Source organism: Buteo buteo, chromosome 18 (genome assembly GCF_964188355.1).
Source record: "Buteo buteo chromosome 18, bButBut1.hap1.1, whole genome shotgun sequence".
Classification (NCBI taxonomy): Eukaryota; Metazoa; Chordata; class Aves; order Accipitriformes; family Accipitridae; genus Buteo; species Buteo buteo.
Window position 1 is genome coordinate 8,743,018 of NC_134188.1, and position 20,623 is coordinate 8,763,640.

The 20,623-nt window shown below is 35.0% G+C and overlaps 1 protein-coding gene across 6 annotated transcripts in view; it reads left to right on the forward strand.

The window, feature by feature from the left end:
* Positions 1-20,623, forward strand: part of PSPC1 (paraspeckle component 1) — a 65,998-nt gene that overhangs the window by 35,663 nt on the left and 9,712 nt on the right. The window contains exons 8-9 of one of the 6 annotated variants that reach the window (XM_075049961.1): positions 892-1,061; positions 4,402-20,616. The exons of the other annotated variants lie outside the window; for them this stretch is intronic. Coding sequence (XP_074906062.1) covers positions 892-1,061; positions 4,402-4,587 — 356 coding nt within the window. The 3' untranslated portion in view covers positions 4,588-20,616. Of the gene's footprint in view, positions 1-891; positions 1,062-4,401; positions 20,617-20,623 lie in introns of those variants that run through there. 6 annotated transcript variants of the gene reach the window in all.

Genomic DNA, 20,623 nt, shown 5'->3' on the forward strand with positions numbered 1-20,623 from the left:
GGGTGGATTATTGTTGGCAGGGGGGAGCGCATCACCACCAGTCTTAAAGTTGATGGTATTTCATAATAGCAGATGTAAATGATAAATATAACTAGACTTTTTTCCTTCTTATAACATGAGAAAATGTTAAGGCAATTTTACCTACCTGTTGAGTATGTTAGTGGGTACTGGCAGAGTGGTGTTTCCTAGCACAATATTATAGTTAAATGATCTCCTCAAAAGAAGTTTTTAAGCTTTTTTTCTACCTCCTACTGTGAGTCAGAATTTTGGAGGAGACTTCTGCCACTTGCAATTCTAACAAAACTTCACTCAGTTTTCTAGTACTTTTACTATAATAAATTACATGAAATGCAAGATTTATTTATGCCAGTTACAAATAATTTATTGTGAAGTTGAGCACCATCTTTAGTATTGCATTTAGATGTTAGACTAATATACTGTAACATTATATACATTTAACATAATACTGGTAGAACAGTTCTTGCAAATGTATATTTAATATGTTATGATCCCTAAAGAGCCAAGTTGCCTTATAGTTGCCAGTTACTGCAAAATCACTTGAGATTTTTGCTAAATTGTGGTATGTATACTGCATATATATGCTATATGAACACTTCAGTTCTTGCACAGAGACCGTACAGCTATCTTTAGCTGTAAATTTCAGGACTTTGAAATACCTGAGGCAGATTATGTAATGCAAAATAATAGGAATTAATGAAAATCTGTTTAAAAGCAGATGATTGAGATAAATGTACAGTCTCAAAGAATATTTTTTTATTTATTTCAAGTTTTGGAAGTCTTGTACATTTGGCTTTTTAAATATTGTAAACTGTTTGTTTATTCTTGTAAAATTCAGATAGGACAGCTCTAAGTATAGATTGTTTTGCGTAGATGCGTTTAGCCCAGCACCTGCTGGTAACCAAGGCCCTCCTCCAATGATGGGTATGAATATGAACAACAGAGGAACTTTACCTGGCCCTGCAATGGGTCCTGGTCCTTCCATGGGACCAGAAGGAGCTGCAAATATGGGAACACCAATGATGCCAGATAATGGAACAGTGGTAACGTATCACAAATTTAATTACTTTGAATAGCTGTCATGCCTCATGGCCCATTTTTGTTACCAAAGATATTTTCACACTGAGTAAGAACATGTTACATGTTTTGAATCTGTTAAAAATAATAGATAAAACTTGTTCATGCAAATAATTTACAACACAGAAGGGAAATCTTTGTTTGATATTACTATGAAAATTCTACTTCCCTTAGTAATGGGGTGAATTCTTTGAGCGGTAACCAGACTTTAAATTGAGGTTAGAATGTACAGCACTTGTGGCAAAACTTTGCATGTATGACCTGTCATGAAAAACTCACTGATAGAAGGAAATCACTTCTGTGAAGTGGCGAAGGAACAACATACCAGAGTAATGTGTAGATTCAGGCATTTGCTAGTTTTTCTTTTGTGAAACTAAATTCTATGTGTTAGCTTGTTGGGGTTTTTGATGAACAGTTAAATGTTGGAAGCTATGTAGTGTGAAGATATCTTTGTGTAAACTATTTAATTTTTAAAAGCAACTTTAGTGTTTTTTGTATTTCCTTTCTAACACTGTTGAAAGCATGAGATTATGACAGTAATTACTCCACTTACAAAATAACTATGCCAATAGCTGTTAGGGATAACTGTCATATCAATACAGGAATAATAATATTGCCCAGTTCCCAAGGGTGGTAGGGAATGTCTGGTATACATCTGGAATTTTTTGTCAAGAGCAGATATGCCATTGGGATGCAGTTAAAACACTAGCCACTTTCTCTCTGTTCTCATAGCCAGTCACTTTTCCTAGCTGTAATGTCTTATGTAGAGAAACAACTATATAATTTTTAATCTGATTTTTACATATTTTTCAGTATTATTCTGTAAATAGATATTTGGGGTGTTCTAGTGGAGGTGTGATAAAAAGGAGTATATAGTATAAACAGCAATTCCATTATAGTTTTACTGGAACACAGAAGCATTTTGTAGCTGTATTGTTTTATATATGTCTTCTCAATGGTATCCATATGTGATTGAGCAATCTATATAATGAAGTTTGGACAAAATCCTTTGTTCCTTAGAGGAGAATGAGATTTTGCTTGAGCACAAAGTACATGATGAGTCTGGTCTTTACCAGTTAGAGGAGAGGATCTCACTTCACATCATGGGAGCTAGCTCATTTTATCAGTTGTATCATTTCTCACAAAGCAGGGGGGATGCTTTTCACAAAATACTGTTTTCAGAGTTGCTTTTGCCGGAGACCACTTTGTTATTGGTCACCTCTGGAAAATTGTCTTGTGATTATATAGACACTAAAAAAGAGGTATAAGGAAAAGAATGTGGTATCATAAATCATGGTATCTATCTCAAACTGTTGTTTTTCTACAAAAAGTCATTCCAGGTATGGAAATTTAGGGAATATAATGACACTGCAAAATGCATGTTTTAAAAAAATTGTTTTCTTCCATTTTTTTCTGCATGCTACTGAAGGACAAATCAGATTTTTTCTCTCCCCCCCTCCCCCCTTCATTTTGGACTTTCAAGGTTTTTAATTTGGGTGTCAGGCCCCTAAAGAAACGCATAGCCTTATTGTATTTTTTGTGTCATTGGAAAGACACTTTAAAGATGCTGTGAGGGCTGTCTACTAAAACACTGTAAGAGTTAATTTCAGTTTCCACTGAAGCAAATGGAGAATATGCTTTATAGACCAGAAATACAGTTTTCATTTTTTAACTTGGATGTTTTTCTGAAGTCTTTTAAGGGAAAGTTGGAGCAATCTTCTTTTTGTTCCATTGCAGTCTTTTGAAACATAGATTAGCTTTGAACATAACATTTTTAAAATAGCATTTTCCCTCCCATACTTTATTGTAATTAGTTAATTACTGCAGTTTTCTTGTTAGCTGGAGGGAGGTGTTGGAAAGGGGACCTGACTCTTTGACCAAAAGTCAAATGGTAAAAATTATCAGAAGTATGTGATAAGCTATTTGTTGAAATTCATATCCATTGCTAACAAGCTGGCATGAGTTAAAGATAATTTTTAACGATTTTTAAGCAGTGCTGCAGATTTTAAGGTACTTTGGGGCAGTAGTAGATCTTATGCAACTGTTGAAGTAACTTTTCTCTTATTCAGTGTCAAGTTTTAAACAATGCACTTGTATACAACCATGATCTAAGTTGCATATATTTTTATCTATATAATGCTGTTTTTAAATAATAGATGTAGGAATTAGCAGACTTTAGAACTGTTGAGCTCTACTACTGTTACTGGAGTTAGACTTTCAGAAGAATTCTTCTCGGATTTGGGCATATAAATAAAGTGCTAGTATTGAATGTTCTTGTTGAACTCTGAATACTTGGCCAGTTAATGTAGATCTCTGTATGGAAGGAATTTCTTCTGAAAGCATAACTGTCCTCAACAGATGAATGATGAGTTATTTCAAGCTCTGATTGTACCATATATCTATGCTTTTAATGGTTTATGTTATGTTAATGCTTTAAATTTCATCATGTGGAGTTCTATTTTTAAATGCTTGCATAAATACTGACCTATAAGTGCTCAGATGCATGTTTTCTGTTTTAGGTCTTAATTGCTATAGCCAAATAAATCTGTGTAAGCACATATACCTTTATTAATATTAGGCACAGAACTAAAGAAAATAAATGTGGAACATTAACTGGATTTTCATCTTCTATTGATATTTTAGATTAAGCTTTAGATATATATCAAGTTTTTTTAAACTAAGCATAGTCCGGTTATGCATTTTGTCACTAGTTGTGTCAGTTTATTTGGACTGGGTTTTAAAAGACTAACTAAAGATTCCTAAAGTGCCATACAAAAGGCTGACTCCAGGTAGTATGGACTGAAATATCCACAGATATGTGGGTGTATAAGTCTTCAGGTTATATTGCTATTAAAAGAATAAGCCTGCAGTCTCTAGAAAGACAAAAGCGCCTTCCCCCCCCCAGTTTGACAGTGTTTCTGTGTCTTAATTTATTTAAGGGAGAAGCATTGTAGTTGGTACGTAAGGCAGAATATGGCTCAGGCATAAAATTGTTTGCTGTCTCTTCTGTTACATAGAGAATATGTATTGCTTCAGATGTGCTCAAAAGGATGCAGTTACATTCAGCACCAGAGTTGGTCTTAATACTTAAGTTTTTAATTTTTAATTTACTTTACAAAGTTGGAGCGTAACGTTAGCACTCTTTAATTTCCAGCTCTTTTTCCATAATAACTAATTGAATTGCTCCTTTCTTCCCTCTATGTGTGATCCTGATTCTGCTGGACTATCTGCTGAACTTCATCACAACATCACTTGTGGTTTTTGTTGTAACTCGCATTTGGCATGTTCCAAATGGACTTGTATTAGCATAATGAGAGATTCCCTCAAGGAGGTCCATCACAGATGGGTTCACCTCTGGTTAGTAGAACGGGCTCTGAAACTCCTCAGCCGCCAATGAGTGGTGTAGGTGCCGTGAGTGGTGGACCTGGTGGCTTTGGTAGAGGAAACCCAGGGGGCAACTTTGAAGGACCTAACAAGCGTCGCAGATACTAAAACTTATTTCATTCCTTACTGTTTAGAAATTCCAGTAAAACTATACAGTGATAATGCCTTTATAATTTTAGCTGTTATCTGGAAACGGTTTTATTGTTATTGTAGTCTTTAAAACAGTTTCTTTTGTAAAACTTTTTTTGTATTCAGTCATAGGCTTTGTAGTATAGAGCAGAAATGATGCGGATCATTATGTAAGGCAATGTGTTTGTGACTCTAGCAAAATATAATGTGTGACTATGCTGTAAAACGTGCAGTTACCTGATTACAATAAAATACAAAAATCACTTGAAAGGATTTTGGGAATGTTATTACTAATACTGGGTGAGAATAATTTTATGCTTAATTATAAGTGGCATCATTTTCATTCTTATGTAGCTTCTACTATGTGTCAAGAAAGTTCCATTCTTAACAGTGAACCTGTTTAGCTAAACTGCATGTTGCAGTACATACTATGAACAATTTATAACACAACTGCTTTTGTTTCGACTTTTGAAGAGCATCAAATTTTATATGAAGTGTTCTCAAGGATACTGTGTCCTTGCATTTCAGTCTCCCTTTGCAAACTTAGTCACAATAGGCTTATCAACAGAGTATATCCGTTATTCAAATTATAGGAAAATTTAACTTGGGGGTGGGGGGGTGAACAACAAGTTTGGAAAAAGAATCTGTATGTATGCTTTATTCATAACAGTATGAATGAATTCATTTAAACTGTACTTCAACAGAAGAAAAATTATTGTGACATATGTGTGTTCTACTGATCGTTAAAGTATCTTGCCATTGCAAGGAAGGAGACATTTGTGCAAGTTGGTTTAAAGCCTTCCACTGTGTAATACATCTTTATAAGTATACATTTCCCCCAATGGTTGGTTTGAATGGAAACAAGTCTGTTATCATTGATTAACTGTTTAATTAGGAGGCAAATACATGTTTTCCAGTTAAAATAATTGTTCACGTAGTAGAGTAATATGCATTTAGAAGGATTGCACATGAGTATTCTTGATAAATGTTTTACAGAATGATGAATTTGCAAAATACCCATTTCCAACACAACTTGGGCTAGATTTGCTGATTGAGTCTTAAGATAAAACTGATGATAAAGCTATTAGGAAGCTTATTATGATTCAGATTTTGTCAATCATGGAAGATGATGGAAAAGACCTATTGGTTCTATTCCTGTAATGGCAAGAAAGTAGGGATATTTTTGGTTACTGTTGCTTTTTTCCTGTGCAAAATACTTGTAAAATATTACTGTTATGTTTTTATTAGTTCACTCACGTTTTCAGAAATAGAAATTACAAGAATTTATCTGCATGAATAGTGATACTAAATTGATTAAAGACTGATTTGAGATAACATGGTGCCCTAATTATATCGAAATGGTATGTACATAGCTCAAAGCATGGGATGCAAGCAGCAGAGAGAGCATGTATGTGTTACTACTTAATATAGTAGTGATGGTCTTGGTGAATTGAATTGTGAGCAAATGGGTAACATTTGTGGCAGTGCTGGCGTTTTGGAAGTACACGTATTTAAATTGCCAATGTTATGGCTTAAGATAGAGATTGTTTTCATGTAATTCAGGAGCTATCACACGTGTAGGTCCTCGCTTGTGACATCTGTAACTGCTAAGCATTTTCCTCTAGACTGTCTTTAATGTTGCCCTTTTTTGCTCGACTTGATACATGCCACACTTCATAGTTTGTAATGCAATAGTGAGTTAGGTTTAAAGTCTAAAATACTCTTTCCCCTACTTGATATATGTATCATGTTAGAACACTCATTCTTCAACAAAAAAAAAAACCAAAAAAAAAAACCTCTGCAGCTGGTTTTACTTAACACACTATTCCTAAAACTCAACATTTGGGAAAACTGCTGTTTTTTCACTAGGTGTGAACTAGTGTTTGCATATAGCAACTACTTAACCTCTCTGCTTTGGTGTACTGCATTCAGTTGAAAAAGCAGTTTACATTGGTGTCTAGTAAGGTGTCTAAATATTAGATTACTTTTGTCTCATCTTTTCTGCCCTTGTCCATGGTGGTTTTTATGGGGATTGAGAAAGTACTAGTGTGAGTTGGTAATTCTAAACTGTAAAGCTGTAAGGGGAACATGTTGTAAATATAACTTGAACTAGATTCAAGAGGTCTCTTCAGTTTTTCAAAGGAAAAGGCAGTGTCATTCAGGCCTCTTGGCTAACTCCTGTATATTTGTTTAGATATGTACACCCTCATCCTTGTAGTATCTTGAGAATGTTTCAGAAGTACATTAAATACACCAAATCTACAAAAAGTACTTCATTCTTTCCTTGCCAGCCTTGTGCTGTTTTAAGTGCATGTTTGTTGCACTGCATTTTTGCTAGCAAGCAGAGGTGTGTATGTATTTGAAAGTTACTGTAGTTTTTCATTAATATTAGTGATTTTCATTCTACAGTTGTGATCTACCCTTCCTGTAAAACTTTGACTTGGATGGCTCTGCTGCATGGTAGCAGTGGATTTATCTGCTGTCCTTATTGCAGAAAAATCATCTATTCTCTTTTTAAATACCCATGAACCAAGCCTTTAAGTCCTAAAAAATAAATACTGAAATGTTGAATTTGGGCACACTTTAAAGATTTCATGAAGAATTCCTTTTGTAGCTTATGACAGACTGCCAAATTCTGCTCTTAATAAAAGCTTTCTTAGGGCTGCCTGGGTGTGTTGATTGTATACAGCTCAACTGTAAAGGCAGTGATTTTCAGTTTGCCATATGTGGTAGTAACTGACTCTAGCTATACAATAAATACATTATTTTGTTAGAAAAGGAATGGTCCCAATTTGTTTCCTAAAAATGGTATGTAGATGCAGCCAAGCAGTTTTTTCTGCTTGAAGGTACTGCCCATGTGCTGGAAGTGATTAATTTTTTTTGTTCCTCATCTGGCTAATCAGTTTATCATTTTTTCTGTGTACACTTGTACTTAAGTTTTTAACCGTCTTTGGTCTGTCTGACTAGAAAGCTCAGTGAAGTCCCAACTCTTTCTGCTATATGCTGTGATAAATAAGCTTGGAAAAGATATGAAATTGACAACTACAATGCACTTTTGGTTGTACTTACTGAGTTTTTACATTATTCCTGAAATTTCAGTCTAAACTGCTTAATTTTCACGAGATACAATTTTAATACTTAAAGATAGAAAAGCTTTACTATTCCACACACCACAAAACACCATCAGAATTCAGCTTGTCTAACTGCATTTGCATTTATCACCTCAGTCATTTGAAGGGGAGCCATTGGGCACTTAAAATAATTCATTTTGTTTGTGAGTTAATTTCTTTGTAGTTCTGTCCAGTGTGCTCATTAGATAAAGCACATTGATATCTTGGGAAACTTGGTGGTGATTCAAATATACTTAACTGTATTTATTTCCGAAGATAAATACAAATTATTATGGACTACCTAGAAAGAAAATTCCTGACCTTAAGTTGCTTTATTTATTCTCCAGATATATTTTATCCAGTTGGACATAAAGGTACGATAAACTGGAGACTCTTATTAGAACAAAAGGTTAAAATGGATGGCAAGAAGACAATATGAACTAAATGTAACATTAATTTTAGCCATAATCCAGTAAGATTTTATAGTATGCATTCTTTGAGGAACATTCTGATGTAAAGTACGCTGTCATATTTTAAAATGTTATACCAAACTTATTTTTTCCCCTTTTCCACTTTTGATTTCAGATTTTTTTAACTTGAAAAATAGAACAATCTGTAATTACAAATTCTTTTGAAAGGTACTAGATACAAATGCATTGACTTTTGTGAAGTACCAATTGCTAAATGGTCACAATCTGCCTTCACATAACTTGGCTCAAAAATGCTGAAATAACCAATCTAAAGGAAGATTCTCAAGTGAAAAACATAACTCCTTAGGCCTTTTGAACGGAGAATAATCTTTGAGGTGAGATGTTCATTCAGCAGTTGAGCTGTGTGCTCTGGCATGAAGCTCATTTTGCTTAAGCATGTTGTGGAAACTAATTTTTTGGCATACTTAATATATTAACTTTTGTATAAGGAGTTGGATCGTAATTCTTCTCTTTTCAGTGAAGGCAAGTCAAAATAAACTGTAATTGAATTATTGATATGGCAGGGAAAGCTAGGTAGCAACTGATGGGGTCATTTTACATTGGACCGCAAATGTGAATTGGTTCTCAGACCCATTCCTGAAACTTCGAATGTTGCATATCGATAGGTGGTTTTACAGAGTATGCATCCAGCATCTCTTGTTAGCTTGTATCAGTCCAAACTTCCCGGATTCTTGAATAGTGAGTGAGTGAGCGTGGCCTATGGAAAATACAGAGGTTGGACATTAATCCTTTAGGTTATTGGCTGTTCAGTGCTAGTTTAGTGGCAAACGTTGGACTGTATCATCCCAAAAGTATTTGTTTTCTTAAGAATCCATTCAATGAAGTGTGAGAACTTAATAGAAAGATTGACTAAAAACTTGAAATACTTAATGTCAGGTATAATTTTTCCCATTGGCTTTTTTTTCCCAAGGCTTTTTCTTGCCTTTCGGGATATACCATAAAATATTCTTAGTCTTTGTAGGTGGTCTCACCAATTTGGTTGCTTCGCTGCTAGGAAGAAATCTGTTTTGTTAATAGTTTTGGGGTTGTCCCCATAAAATATTCTAAAAATATTCTAAAAATCATAGCTGTATGCATTTTAGGGTTGTTTTCACAGTAATCCATGAAACATTGAAATTTATCAAAATTAAGTTGTCTATGTCTAAAATGTAAGTTGTAGAATAGATAAACTAAACATGAAATTTTCATGAAAACAATACTTTTGATTTTAAATGCATGGAAACAAGCCTTCAATGTGTTTGTTTTCAGTGGGATAGATTTAATAGGTCTTTTCCATCTTGAACTTCCTTAAGCTACTGTGAAAATTAATGTAATTTAAATTTGGAGGCATTCCTATTGATGACCTCTGCCTGACTTCTAAAAGCAGTAAGAGATGGGTTTCTTCAGAAAAGCAGTTTAGAACAGCAACTATTTTTTCCTAATTGAAGGAACTATTCAGAAAAGTTTAAGTTCAGAGTTAAGCATAGCATACTTAAAACTAAAACTGTTTTAAAAAACTGCTTTTATGTAATGATTATTTTATACCCAAATCACATTAAAAGAAAAAAAAAATCTTTGTGGGTAAAAGCTTACTGATTTGTGTGTAGTCCCTGAAAGAGAGGGCAAAATGCTCATAATAAGAGGTATGAGATTCAAAAGGAACTTAATGGTGTTACTGCATACATGTGTTGATAAGGTTTTTCCATTTATTTTGGTAAATGGTTTGTCTAGAGCTTCTGTTGTTCCTAGTTGTACTAGTGTTCTTGTATATCTTAATTTCTGTAGAGTAAAGCATAGCTGTTTAATTTGATTGAAGTTACATGCTAACTGTATGCAGGACGTTAAGTGCTTGACTTGAAAGAAGTGCAGTGAGAATAAAGATACTGTTCTTGCCTTTAATTTTTCAGTAAAAAAAATTGCATAGAACCTTGAACAGGAGTAAGTGTGAAGGGTCCTGTATATAAATGAAAAAAAAGATGGGGGAGGGGGGATAAAGTAACACAATAAAAATTGGAGAAATGTGGTTTAATTTTCTATCTACAGCAGACTCACAAAAATAACTTTAGAGCTTGTTATACATGAAAACCACAAACTAATTTTTAATGCGAAAGATGGAAATACCAGTTACATTAATGTCTTGGATTTTTTTAAACTTTTGAGTTTAGTATTGTGCAGATGGCCAAGGAATATCAGAAAAACTGATATGAATTAATGTTCAAAAAAATTTCATATTCATGGGATGTAGGGTGGGGTCACTGCAGTTGGCTATGTTTCTTCTATGTTGTTGTTATGAAATTGTTCTGTAGGACTTGATTTTTGTGGCTGAATACAGCAACTGTATACAGCGTACACACTTCATATCGTAAGTATGAAACAGCTGATCTTAAGATTGTTAGCCTCTCATCAAACCAGTGAGAATCCAGTCTTCCACTTTTATGTCATAGCCAGAGAAGTGCCAGACAGAAGATGGTGTAAAGGAAAATAAAATAGTGAATGTTTATTAGTAATTATGGGATAGGATTAAGGTATTTTCATTAGTTTTTTGCCTTAATTTCACTGTAATAAATTTTTTATTTATGTGAAAGGGAAAGTAATTTTATTCTCACTGAATATTTGAAAGAAAAAACCGAAACAAAACACCCCTGCCAAAGAAACAAAACAAAAAAAACCTAGTTCCTAACCCCCCTCAAGCAAAACAGGTTTTCCCTCTTTAAATAACCACATATACTTAAGCAAGTTGGAAGAGGAAACGTAATAAATCTAAAAACATGTAAAAACCACAAGGCTTTATTGTAATTCTTTTTGCAGCTGTTTGCTCGTGGTGTTTTGGGCATTTTAATGTGTTTCTTTTTTTAAAAGCTCCATTACTGTTCATTATTTGCTGTAAAAGGATTTATTCTGCAGCGCTGTTACTAAGCTTAAATGTTTTTATCTAGTGTAAAATTGCAGGAAAAAACCCTGCATAAACCTATTGCAGTTGAATGCAGTCTTGAACTGCCAGCTGGAAGTGGTCTTTCAAGCTGCTTACAAATGTTTTAAATATTTGTATGCTAATGGGAAATTTGAAGCTTTTGTGTGTGTATTTAAAATAATAATTCATTACATGCATTGCTGCAGATAGGAATAGCCCTTTGCCCTCCTTACTGCTTGGTCCTGCTTCCTACTGGCTTTGTGCCACCCTTGCACCTCTGTGCCCATACAGTGAGCAGGGTAAAAGAAATCTGGTGAAAATTTTTGATTCTGCTCATTTCAGTGTGGAAGGAAAGAACAGCAAGGAGCGGGCAGTAGAGCAAGACTGTTAATAACTGTGTGGGCATAGGTTAGTTTGTGCTGTATCTATCTGCCACATAGAGAATGTAGTTTTTTATGTATGTTCTTATTAAGTGAGTTTGGATGACTTTTCAGTACTTCTAAGAAATATATAGCTTAGAACAAATAGGTAAGAAATATGTTGAGGGCGTTAGATGTCTGAATAGCACGGTTATGTTTTACATTCTTAGTGATAGTTGGCCCAAGAGGGGAAGTATTTGAAGTAATGAAAAAAAAAGTACACTAAAATGTCGAGACAAATTATATGTGAGCTTGATCTGTCTGTTCACTTTCTGCAGTTGCCAAGAAGGTTACATGCAAGCCAGTAAAATATGGAAAATAGTGTTCTTCATGATTTCTCCAGGAAAGATGATATACACAGTTGCTTTAGAGAAGCAAGACTATTCACATGTACTTTTTCTTGGAAGAAAATATGTAAACTGCAATTACAAAGATGGGAAATACTGTCTTTTAAAATGCTAACGTTCTTCATTCTTTGATACAATAGCACTGCCTTGTTCCATATATTATGTTCCACTTTAAGGGACAGAGCATGGGAAAGGTAAGCTGCAGCTCCAGTTTTAATCAACTTCAAAAGCCTTTTCCAGAAGGCACAGAAGGAAAACTTTAATAATGAAACAGTAGTTCATCTTCAGTTTTGTTCCAGTGTGGAACATTGTGCTTCTAGAACTTCCAGCATTGTATCAGTATCAGTTCCACATCTGACATTTTCAGAACCAGAGCTGTGCTAAATAATACAAATAAAGTTTCTGCCTTAGTGTGTGAAGAATGCAGTTATTACATTTCAAAAATTGAATATTCAGAGTTTTGAAAGAAAGTGTATGAAATAATTGTCATATATTGAATTACTGGTTTAAAAGTGAAAATTATGTCATCTTGGCAGATGGGATGGCTGTGCTTTTAGAACCATTTTGGTATATGTGCCAGTTTATTGTTGCCATGTTATGCTTTGTGTAGTTTTTGTAATATCACTTAATGCATGTTCAGCATCATTCTTGCATCACAGTTGTGTACAGTTTCATATTTTATTCACACTGCTGAATGCAAATGTCTGTAGAAGGGGGCTACTAGAGCATGTGTTTAGTATTATGTAACTTGTTCAAGAGGGATTTTCATTGCTAAGCTTGCTTTCTGTTTTGTGTTCACTCTGCATGTTTTGTGCAAAATACACTTTTTCTATTGCATATGGGGAAAAAGTAGCAAGTCATGAAAATGTGTTTATTAGGAAGGTAAATGGAAGTCCTGGATGCCTCTTACTGTTTCTAAAATGACAGCTGGCTCAGGAGAATAAAATCACTTGGTATACTTTCATGCATGATTACATCTAGGTTTTTTTTCCTGCTTATGGCCCACTTTAGTATTAATGTTCAAGATAAAAAAAAATTGAGTTTAGATTCCATAGGTAATCTGGTTTTAATCACAAGCATGTGTACAAGACAGTAAATTAATCACAAATGACTTGATGTTTGCTCTGAATAGTGCTGTAACTCCCCAAGTTGTATTAAACATAAAAAAAAAAATAGTTTGAGTTTCATCATTTTTAAAGTGAAACTTTAAAAAATGTATTGAGTGAGAGTAAGCCAGTCCACTGGGGGTGGGGGAAAGTACAAGTCTGTGGAGAAATGATGCTCTTGTTTTGAGTTGTATTATGTTACTGGGAATGCATTTTTTACTCTTTAAATTGGGACCATTGTGCGAAACTGTTTGTTATAAAGACTTAGTGAGAAATATAATTTGTCTTATTTTACCCAGTTACAAGTATTAATTCATTGTTAGCATCTTAAAAATAGAATTGGTTAGATGAGGCACATGTACTTTACTGGAGATGGTGGCGTGTTAGTATGAATATCAGAAATAGGATAATTCAAGTGATGGTCGTTACTGAAGACTGACATATTGTGCCTTTAAGCCTAGTTGGATAAAAGCTGATCTTGAGCATTATTCTTACTACCTTTGAAATTAATTCTTTCATATATCTTTTTCTTATTCCAGTTAACCCTAAACCTGAATTTCCCAGGTGACTGATATTTTTGGGAAATAAATACTGGTTTTAAAACTGTGTGCCCAGAACCTTGATACTGTATTTGCATTTCTGCTTTATTGCTGTCGTAGTTACAGACGTACTCACAGGTTTGAAAGTGTTCATCTAGATTTTGGGGGAGGGTAAGGGATTGATTATTGTATGTTGCTTAATTCTTGAGGCCTCAGGTGGGAAAACTGGTAATGTAGAATCTTCTTAATATTATTGTTTTAAAAAAAAATTAAAAAATAATCAAAATTGTTTAAAAATCTGGTATCTTCAAAACTGCCCTGTGTCGAGGAAGCTGAATGGTGTATCTTTAAAGAAGGTGGGAAAACTTTATTTTACTAGAGGTCTTATGTATTTATCAAATATTTGAGCTCTAAATCTTTCACTGATCTGGCACTGAGGACATTGTGACTCAACCCTAACCTTCACTTAGTATTATGGTGAAAATTCTGCAACCTTCTGCAAAGCTTTAGAAGTGATGTGAGGATGTAATGTGACATACTAACATTAGGATTGGGCCAAATAATTCATCTTTGAAGATTGTCACTGACCTGCTCTGGGTATCCCTATCCATTCCATTTAGAACTTTGTTTCCTATTCTGTATTCCGGGTTTTCTTTTATTGTAAAAGGCTTTAACTTTCCCTGATGATGTGCAAGATATGAGCTGTATAAAAATTTATTTGGGGGTTGTAATACTAAACTTGATGGAAGTGGGTTAAAGGAAAGAATCAGGTGTCAGATGCACAGTAAAAACAGTCCCTTATATGATTCGGCAAGTCATTATATACCTCTCCGTATGTGTTTTTTTTTTAGTATATGAATATCATGTATATATTTTTAACCTGTTGTGTCTTTAAAAAGAATTTATGGCTCTTCCTAAGAGGGAAAAGAAAGACTTTGTTCTGGATTAATTTAATTTTAAAGTCTCTCTTTTGTGTAAATCAATACACAATAATTGACAGAACACGTAAGAACTTAAAAAAATAGGTACCCTTTCTTGACTCATAGGTGTGTGGAAATACTAATATGGAAAAGTAAAAGTAGATAAGTGCTCTTCATGGATTTACAGACAGGGGAGATAGTAATGTGGAAAAGCATGGAAGATGGGGTTTGACCTCATCTTTCAGTTTTTCTTCTAAGAATTTGGAAGCTACTATAGCTACCAAAAAACCCAAATATGACTCTTGATAAACTTCATCTAAAATTCTTACATGTTGTTTCAGAGTTCTGCTATAAATGAAACTAGTTCAATGTAAACATGCAAATAAAATACATGCTTTAATGGACAAAATAAGTCTGAGTTTCATTAAGATATGGAGAAGAGTAATGTTATTGGAGAGTTGGCTGTATTTTCTCATATTTTTAGGCTTTGTCTACATTAAAGGAACAGAGGTGGAACTTTAATGACATGCAGGGAAAGGCTAAATATACAAGACAAAATTGTGCGGGGAAAGGACTGAAGTTCAAATAGGTATAACTTTACAGTTTTACTTTACCGATCCTTCCAATAGAGGACTTCTGTCGTGAGTTTAGAGAGCTCCTGCTTAAAAACAAATGCTGGCCAAATCTGGTCCTGCTCTTATTTGCAGGAAAATGCCATTATTGCCTTGATTGTGACAAAACGAGAACAGGACTATCGGGATTTAAGTTTATGAAGAACATAATTATCTTGCCACAGTGATAAATCTGAGTAGTTGAACGGCCAGCTGCTGATTGGGTATGTGTACAGCTACGCAACTGTCATAGCCTTCCCAGGACTTTGAATGTGGTAGTGCCTTCGGTTGTTTCAGCAGTTGCTTCACCTGCCTCAGTTAATGAAGTTCCTTTATGGCTACAAGGATGCTTTTCAAAGTCTTCGTCTCCTGCTTAGCAAGTTTCAGTCACACAGTGCCAGCTACTGCAGTTGGGGGTTGAGGGTGGTATAGTCATGGAGTGCTTAAATCTACATTTGCTCTTGCCAGCTACAGTCGTCATTAGCTTACCACCTTTTCAGTCATTGCAGTGCACTTTCCTGCATTATAAATGTGGTATTCTCAATGAGGTATTGACGTGAGCAACTTGAGTAGAAACTTAACAAATATTATATACAAATTTTCAAAAAATACAAACTGGTTACACTGTTACTGTCAATGACACAAATCCTTTGATAATTCAAGGTGTGTTACAGAAAATGAATCTTTTGGATGATTATTTCAGTCTGATTCCCTAGTTTTGCAATAAAGATGCAAAGCCCTGGTTCTATCTCCAGGTGCTGAAGGTTCATCTTTAAACTACTTGGGTGTCTGCATTTATTTTAGTTTACACAGTGGTGTAAACCAGAATGACTCAGAATTCATGTATAAATATACCCTGTCAGAGCATACTCCGCAATCAGATGCTGATCAGTTGTGAGATTTTGCAGAGCTCAGAATGAAAGTAAGTTAACAGAAATAGGTTGTTAAATAAGATGGAAATAAAGTTACGAGAAGTCAAGAACAAGGTTGAGCATAATAGGGGAGCAAACTGTGAGCTCTTTGAAGATGGTCTGTAAAAAGTAGTGGAAGAATTTGATGACAGGTAAATGTTCTGTTAACCTTTCAAAGAAATGGATGCATCAGTATGCAGAACTTCGGTTTGAAATGCGGACTTCATTGGAGAAGCTGCTACTTGCTTATGCGGACTTTCAAGACATAGCAAATAATGCTTGTAGTATGTTAGAATGGATGTTTTTTCCTTATGTACATCTGAAGTCACAAACAGGTAACTGAAGTAACAACTTTTATGTTCTAGTCTGTGTTCATAACCATTTTCTCATTAATGTATTGATATTTACAGATTTGTCACCTGGCATGATTTTGAAAACTTATTTTTAAATGCGTATTTTTAATGTGAGAATTATAGTATGAGCTTGCATCTTGAAATCTCATTGAACCGTGATAAAAAATAGTGCCAACAGTCAGTCTCTTTGATTCAAAATATTTTAGTCTTGAACACGATGCCAACTGTGACTGCCTTTGTATGTGAGATAACAAAAGGAAGTTCCCTGTTTCTTACCATGTGGTCTTTGCTTAGTCCTGTGCAAATGTGGTTTCATCATTAAGGCTTTGTTGTTCTCAAGTGAAGAAAGTTGTAGCCAACTGGAGTGTCTTTTAAGGGGAGGTAGATGGTGGAAGGGTTAATTTTAATAGTATTCCTAACACACACTTGAGATGCCTAATAGTTAAATCCGTTATTCAAACTTGTAATTATTCCTAATATCATGCTTTTTAGTCCTCTTCATTACATGTTAGCAGGTGCTTCCTTAGCTCTATGTATATGAGAGCTGAGGCTTAATGCTTTTTCTAATGTTTGATACTCACTTAGAAAGCTTTTTCACTTTGGGTAGGAACAATAACTGTATCCTACAGGTAGTAGCCACTTCTACTAAAATAAGGAAAGTAAAATGGTACTAGAAAGTTGAGATAAATCTTACTCAGTGCAGCATCAGGAATATGTCCAAATGTGCAAGTGAAGTACAAAAGGCCGAGTTGGAGTCCCAGCTTGCCAGATGATGAAGCTTCTATAACAGTAGCAAGTAGAGAATCTCTGCTGTTCAGTTTTACGCAGTTGAGTTCACCACATGTTCTGCCTTAAAAATTTTCACAGGTTCCTTGGTGGTGTTATGCACAACTTTTAGCCCAGATCTGAATAGTAATCTGCTTAGACTGGGCAAGTGCAGGCTTGGTTTGTTGCAAGGACTAGTTATGCCTTATTGAAACAGATATGTAAATGCCTTCATCTCTACAAAACGCAAGTTTTCATGAGAAATGGTACTTTTATTCAACATTGCTTTGCGGGTTTTTTTCATAAACAGGTAAGTCTTCGTGTCAGTGGACCAATATGTGATAGTCTTTGCAGGACACCCTGCAGTTTATTAATGCTGTTCTGTTGTCTTTGTCTTGAAATACAGATTCCATTTCCTGTGTATTTCAAATCTAATGTAAGATTTTTCTTTTTTCTACCAAATGTGGCTTTATTATGGTGGAAGCTAGAAGTTGGTGTTCTGTATTTTTCATAAAGTAATTGGAGATAAAAATTGTCACCCAGCAGAGTTAGCACAGGAAGGAAATTACTTAACTGCATAATGAATTAATGAATCTTTTGACAGGACCAGAGGCAGTGGGCACAAACTGAAACACAGGAGGCTCTGTCTGAACATCAGGAAACACATTTTTAATGTGAGGGTGACCAAGCACTGGCACAGGTTGCCCAGGGAGGTTGTGGACTCTCCATCCTTGGAGATGTCAGAAGCCGTCTGGACAGGGTCCTGGGCATCGGCTCTGGGTGGCCCTGCTTGAGCAGGGGCTTGGACCAGATGATCTATAGAGGTCCCTTCCAACATTAACCCTTCTGCGATTCTGTCATCTAAATAAAGCTTTGACTTTATTGAACTTCATATGAAGTAACGTTAAAACATTATTACATGCTTAGGTATTTGAATGCTTCCTTACTAGGTTTCATTTCAATATAGATGTACATATTGTTTAGTATTGTTTAATTTTACATTTTCATATGAAGCACTTCAAAGATGAAAACTCTTTGAATCTTGAGCTGTTGCTCTTTGTAAGGACCGTGCGACCACAGCTTGCCCTGCCCTTTCCCCCAGCACAGTGTTATGGCTTCAGAGATTTTAGCCCCACAAAGATAATAAATTCTGCTGTCATTATTTTGGAAGAGGAGGTTAGGACACTGGCCTAACTTGGCACCTGCTGCAAAAATGACAGGTAAGGAATCCTACAGGAGGGAATGGGGAGCATTGTGTGAAGTTGTGTAAAGCAGCATTGCTAACACTTCAGAAGTAAATGTGCTGTGTATCAGCAAATTTCACAATTCCTTAGGAATGCCTTTTTTTTTAAATTGGAGAAAGTTGGATTATGCACAATCCAGGAAGCTTCCCATGAAACTAGATCCCCCCTAGTTTTTGGAAGATCCAAAATATCCTCAAACTAGTGAGGTCATCATGTCTCAACTATATATAAGTATTTTTCTATAATACACAGTTTATGCTGATTTTTCTCTAGTCTTAAAACTGTAAAATCGGACAAAACTGTCTCTTAGGCTTTGCCTGTACACATTTTTGCTACCTTAAATTTTAAAAAATTATTTTGAAATAAAACTAAATCAATGAAACTATGCCTATTTAAATGTCTAAAATTTTCTTAGTGATTCTCTCATCTCAGATGCATAGTTGTAAACTTGTTGCACAGTGTATAATGAAATGGTATCCTGACTTCTGTTAAAAGTAGTAGAGCAATACTGATGGTACTTAATGCTAGCTGTGCTGGTTTAACTGTATCTCGTTTACAACTGATTTTTCTAAACTTGTTTCAAAGTCTGTACATAAGCCATAAATTTCTGTGATCGGTGAACTCACTGAGAATTTCTAGAACCTGACATAAAACATGCTCGTGAAATTTTAACTAACTTCCAGTGCTGAGTGATGCAATTGTTTCAGATGCTTTTCATCTGTCAGGTTTCTTAAGTTTTCTTTGTTAATTGGTGAAGTCATATCTACACATCATTACTTCTAGGTGAAAGAGATCATGAGGGTTAAAGGTTAGTCCCTTGCTCCTTCAACAATTTTGTACTTAGCTGTTCATGATAAGGTAAAGTATCACAAAATGCTTAGGAACTTCACATCCCTGTAAAAGGGCATGTGAGTTCTGAATGGAGAAGATGATACTGTTACTTGGATGCTTTTCCAGGCTGCTTGGCATGAACACAATCATTAAAAGTAGAAATCTGAACATCTGAAGCCATTTCTGCTGCATTAATGACAACATATATAGAAAGCATAATTATGAAAATCACTGTCTGATAAGCCAGCTATTCTGATGCTGCAGATTGCTCAACTTGACATGGGAATGTTAGTGAGCAATGTGTGTGGGGGGGGCGTATTAAAAAATAAGGGTTTGAGTTGCTGTTTCATATAGGGTTAATTTAATGACTTTGTATGACTATGGCCTCACAGTTCACAAAATTTGGCAAAAATTTAATGTATACTATTTATATATTAAAATATAACACTTTAGTTACACTGTGTGACAGAAGCCTGAGTGATGTTAAGAAGTTAAAGACTTCATCCCCTTCTGCTGATCAAGTCCAAACTTGGAAATTATAGGGAATCTTTTTTTACCAAAAAAATGGATCCTTCTTTTGTATTAAATGCATGGTCTTATATCTAGGAACTTAATGACTCGCAAATGAACAATTTTTACTAAATTTACAAAGTACTTATAAATTTCAGTGCCATCAAATTCAGACCTTGCTTAAGCTGCACAGATGAAATCTTTGTCCTTTCTGTTTAAATATTTTCAGACATGCTCATTATTCCCCAAATGTAGAAGAAATACTTTAACTTCTATATGAGTGCAGTTTTGCAATCCAGGCAAAACAAAAATAAATGTCCCATGATTGTAGTATTGTCACTGGTATGGGTTTATTACTAGCTGCTAGTAACTGCCAGTGTTTTTTGTTTTTTGAAATCTGATTCCAGAAGAAGAATATTACTACATTCACATTCCGCATTCTGTCCAAGATGCTAACTTCAGATACCCTTTGCCTTATAAATTGAATGTTGTGAAATAGACGTAAAATGCTTTTAATAGTCATGTCAAGGAAATTGAATGCCTTGCTGGCTCAGTTCAAGTAGTATTTGCCCTTTTGTTTCTAGGAACTTAATTTTCCTTTTGAGCCTTCATTTGGTAGTGTCCATTTTTTTCCCTTAAATACTTGCTTGTAGCTCTCTGCAAGTATATGCTCTTAAGGAGAGAATTTGGGTAACACAAGACTGGGAAAGGTTATGTTGTAGTTTGCTGTAATCACTGGCAACCATGCAGTGACACCCAGGTGATGATTGACTCTCCGATGGTTTTATTGTTACAAATGTGCGCTTTTGTCCTCGACAGGGGCTCCTCATGATTAAGGTGAGGAGGTTTGGCCAGATGAGTAAAAACTAAGGGAAGAATGGGGAGGAAAAGATTGCTTGACCATTTAAAAATGTCTAGCACTGTGTCTTCTGTTAGCAGCCAACATTGTTATCTGTTACCTTTTGATA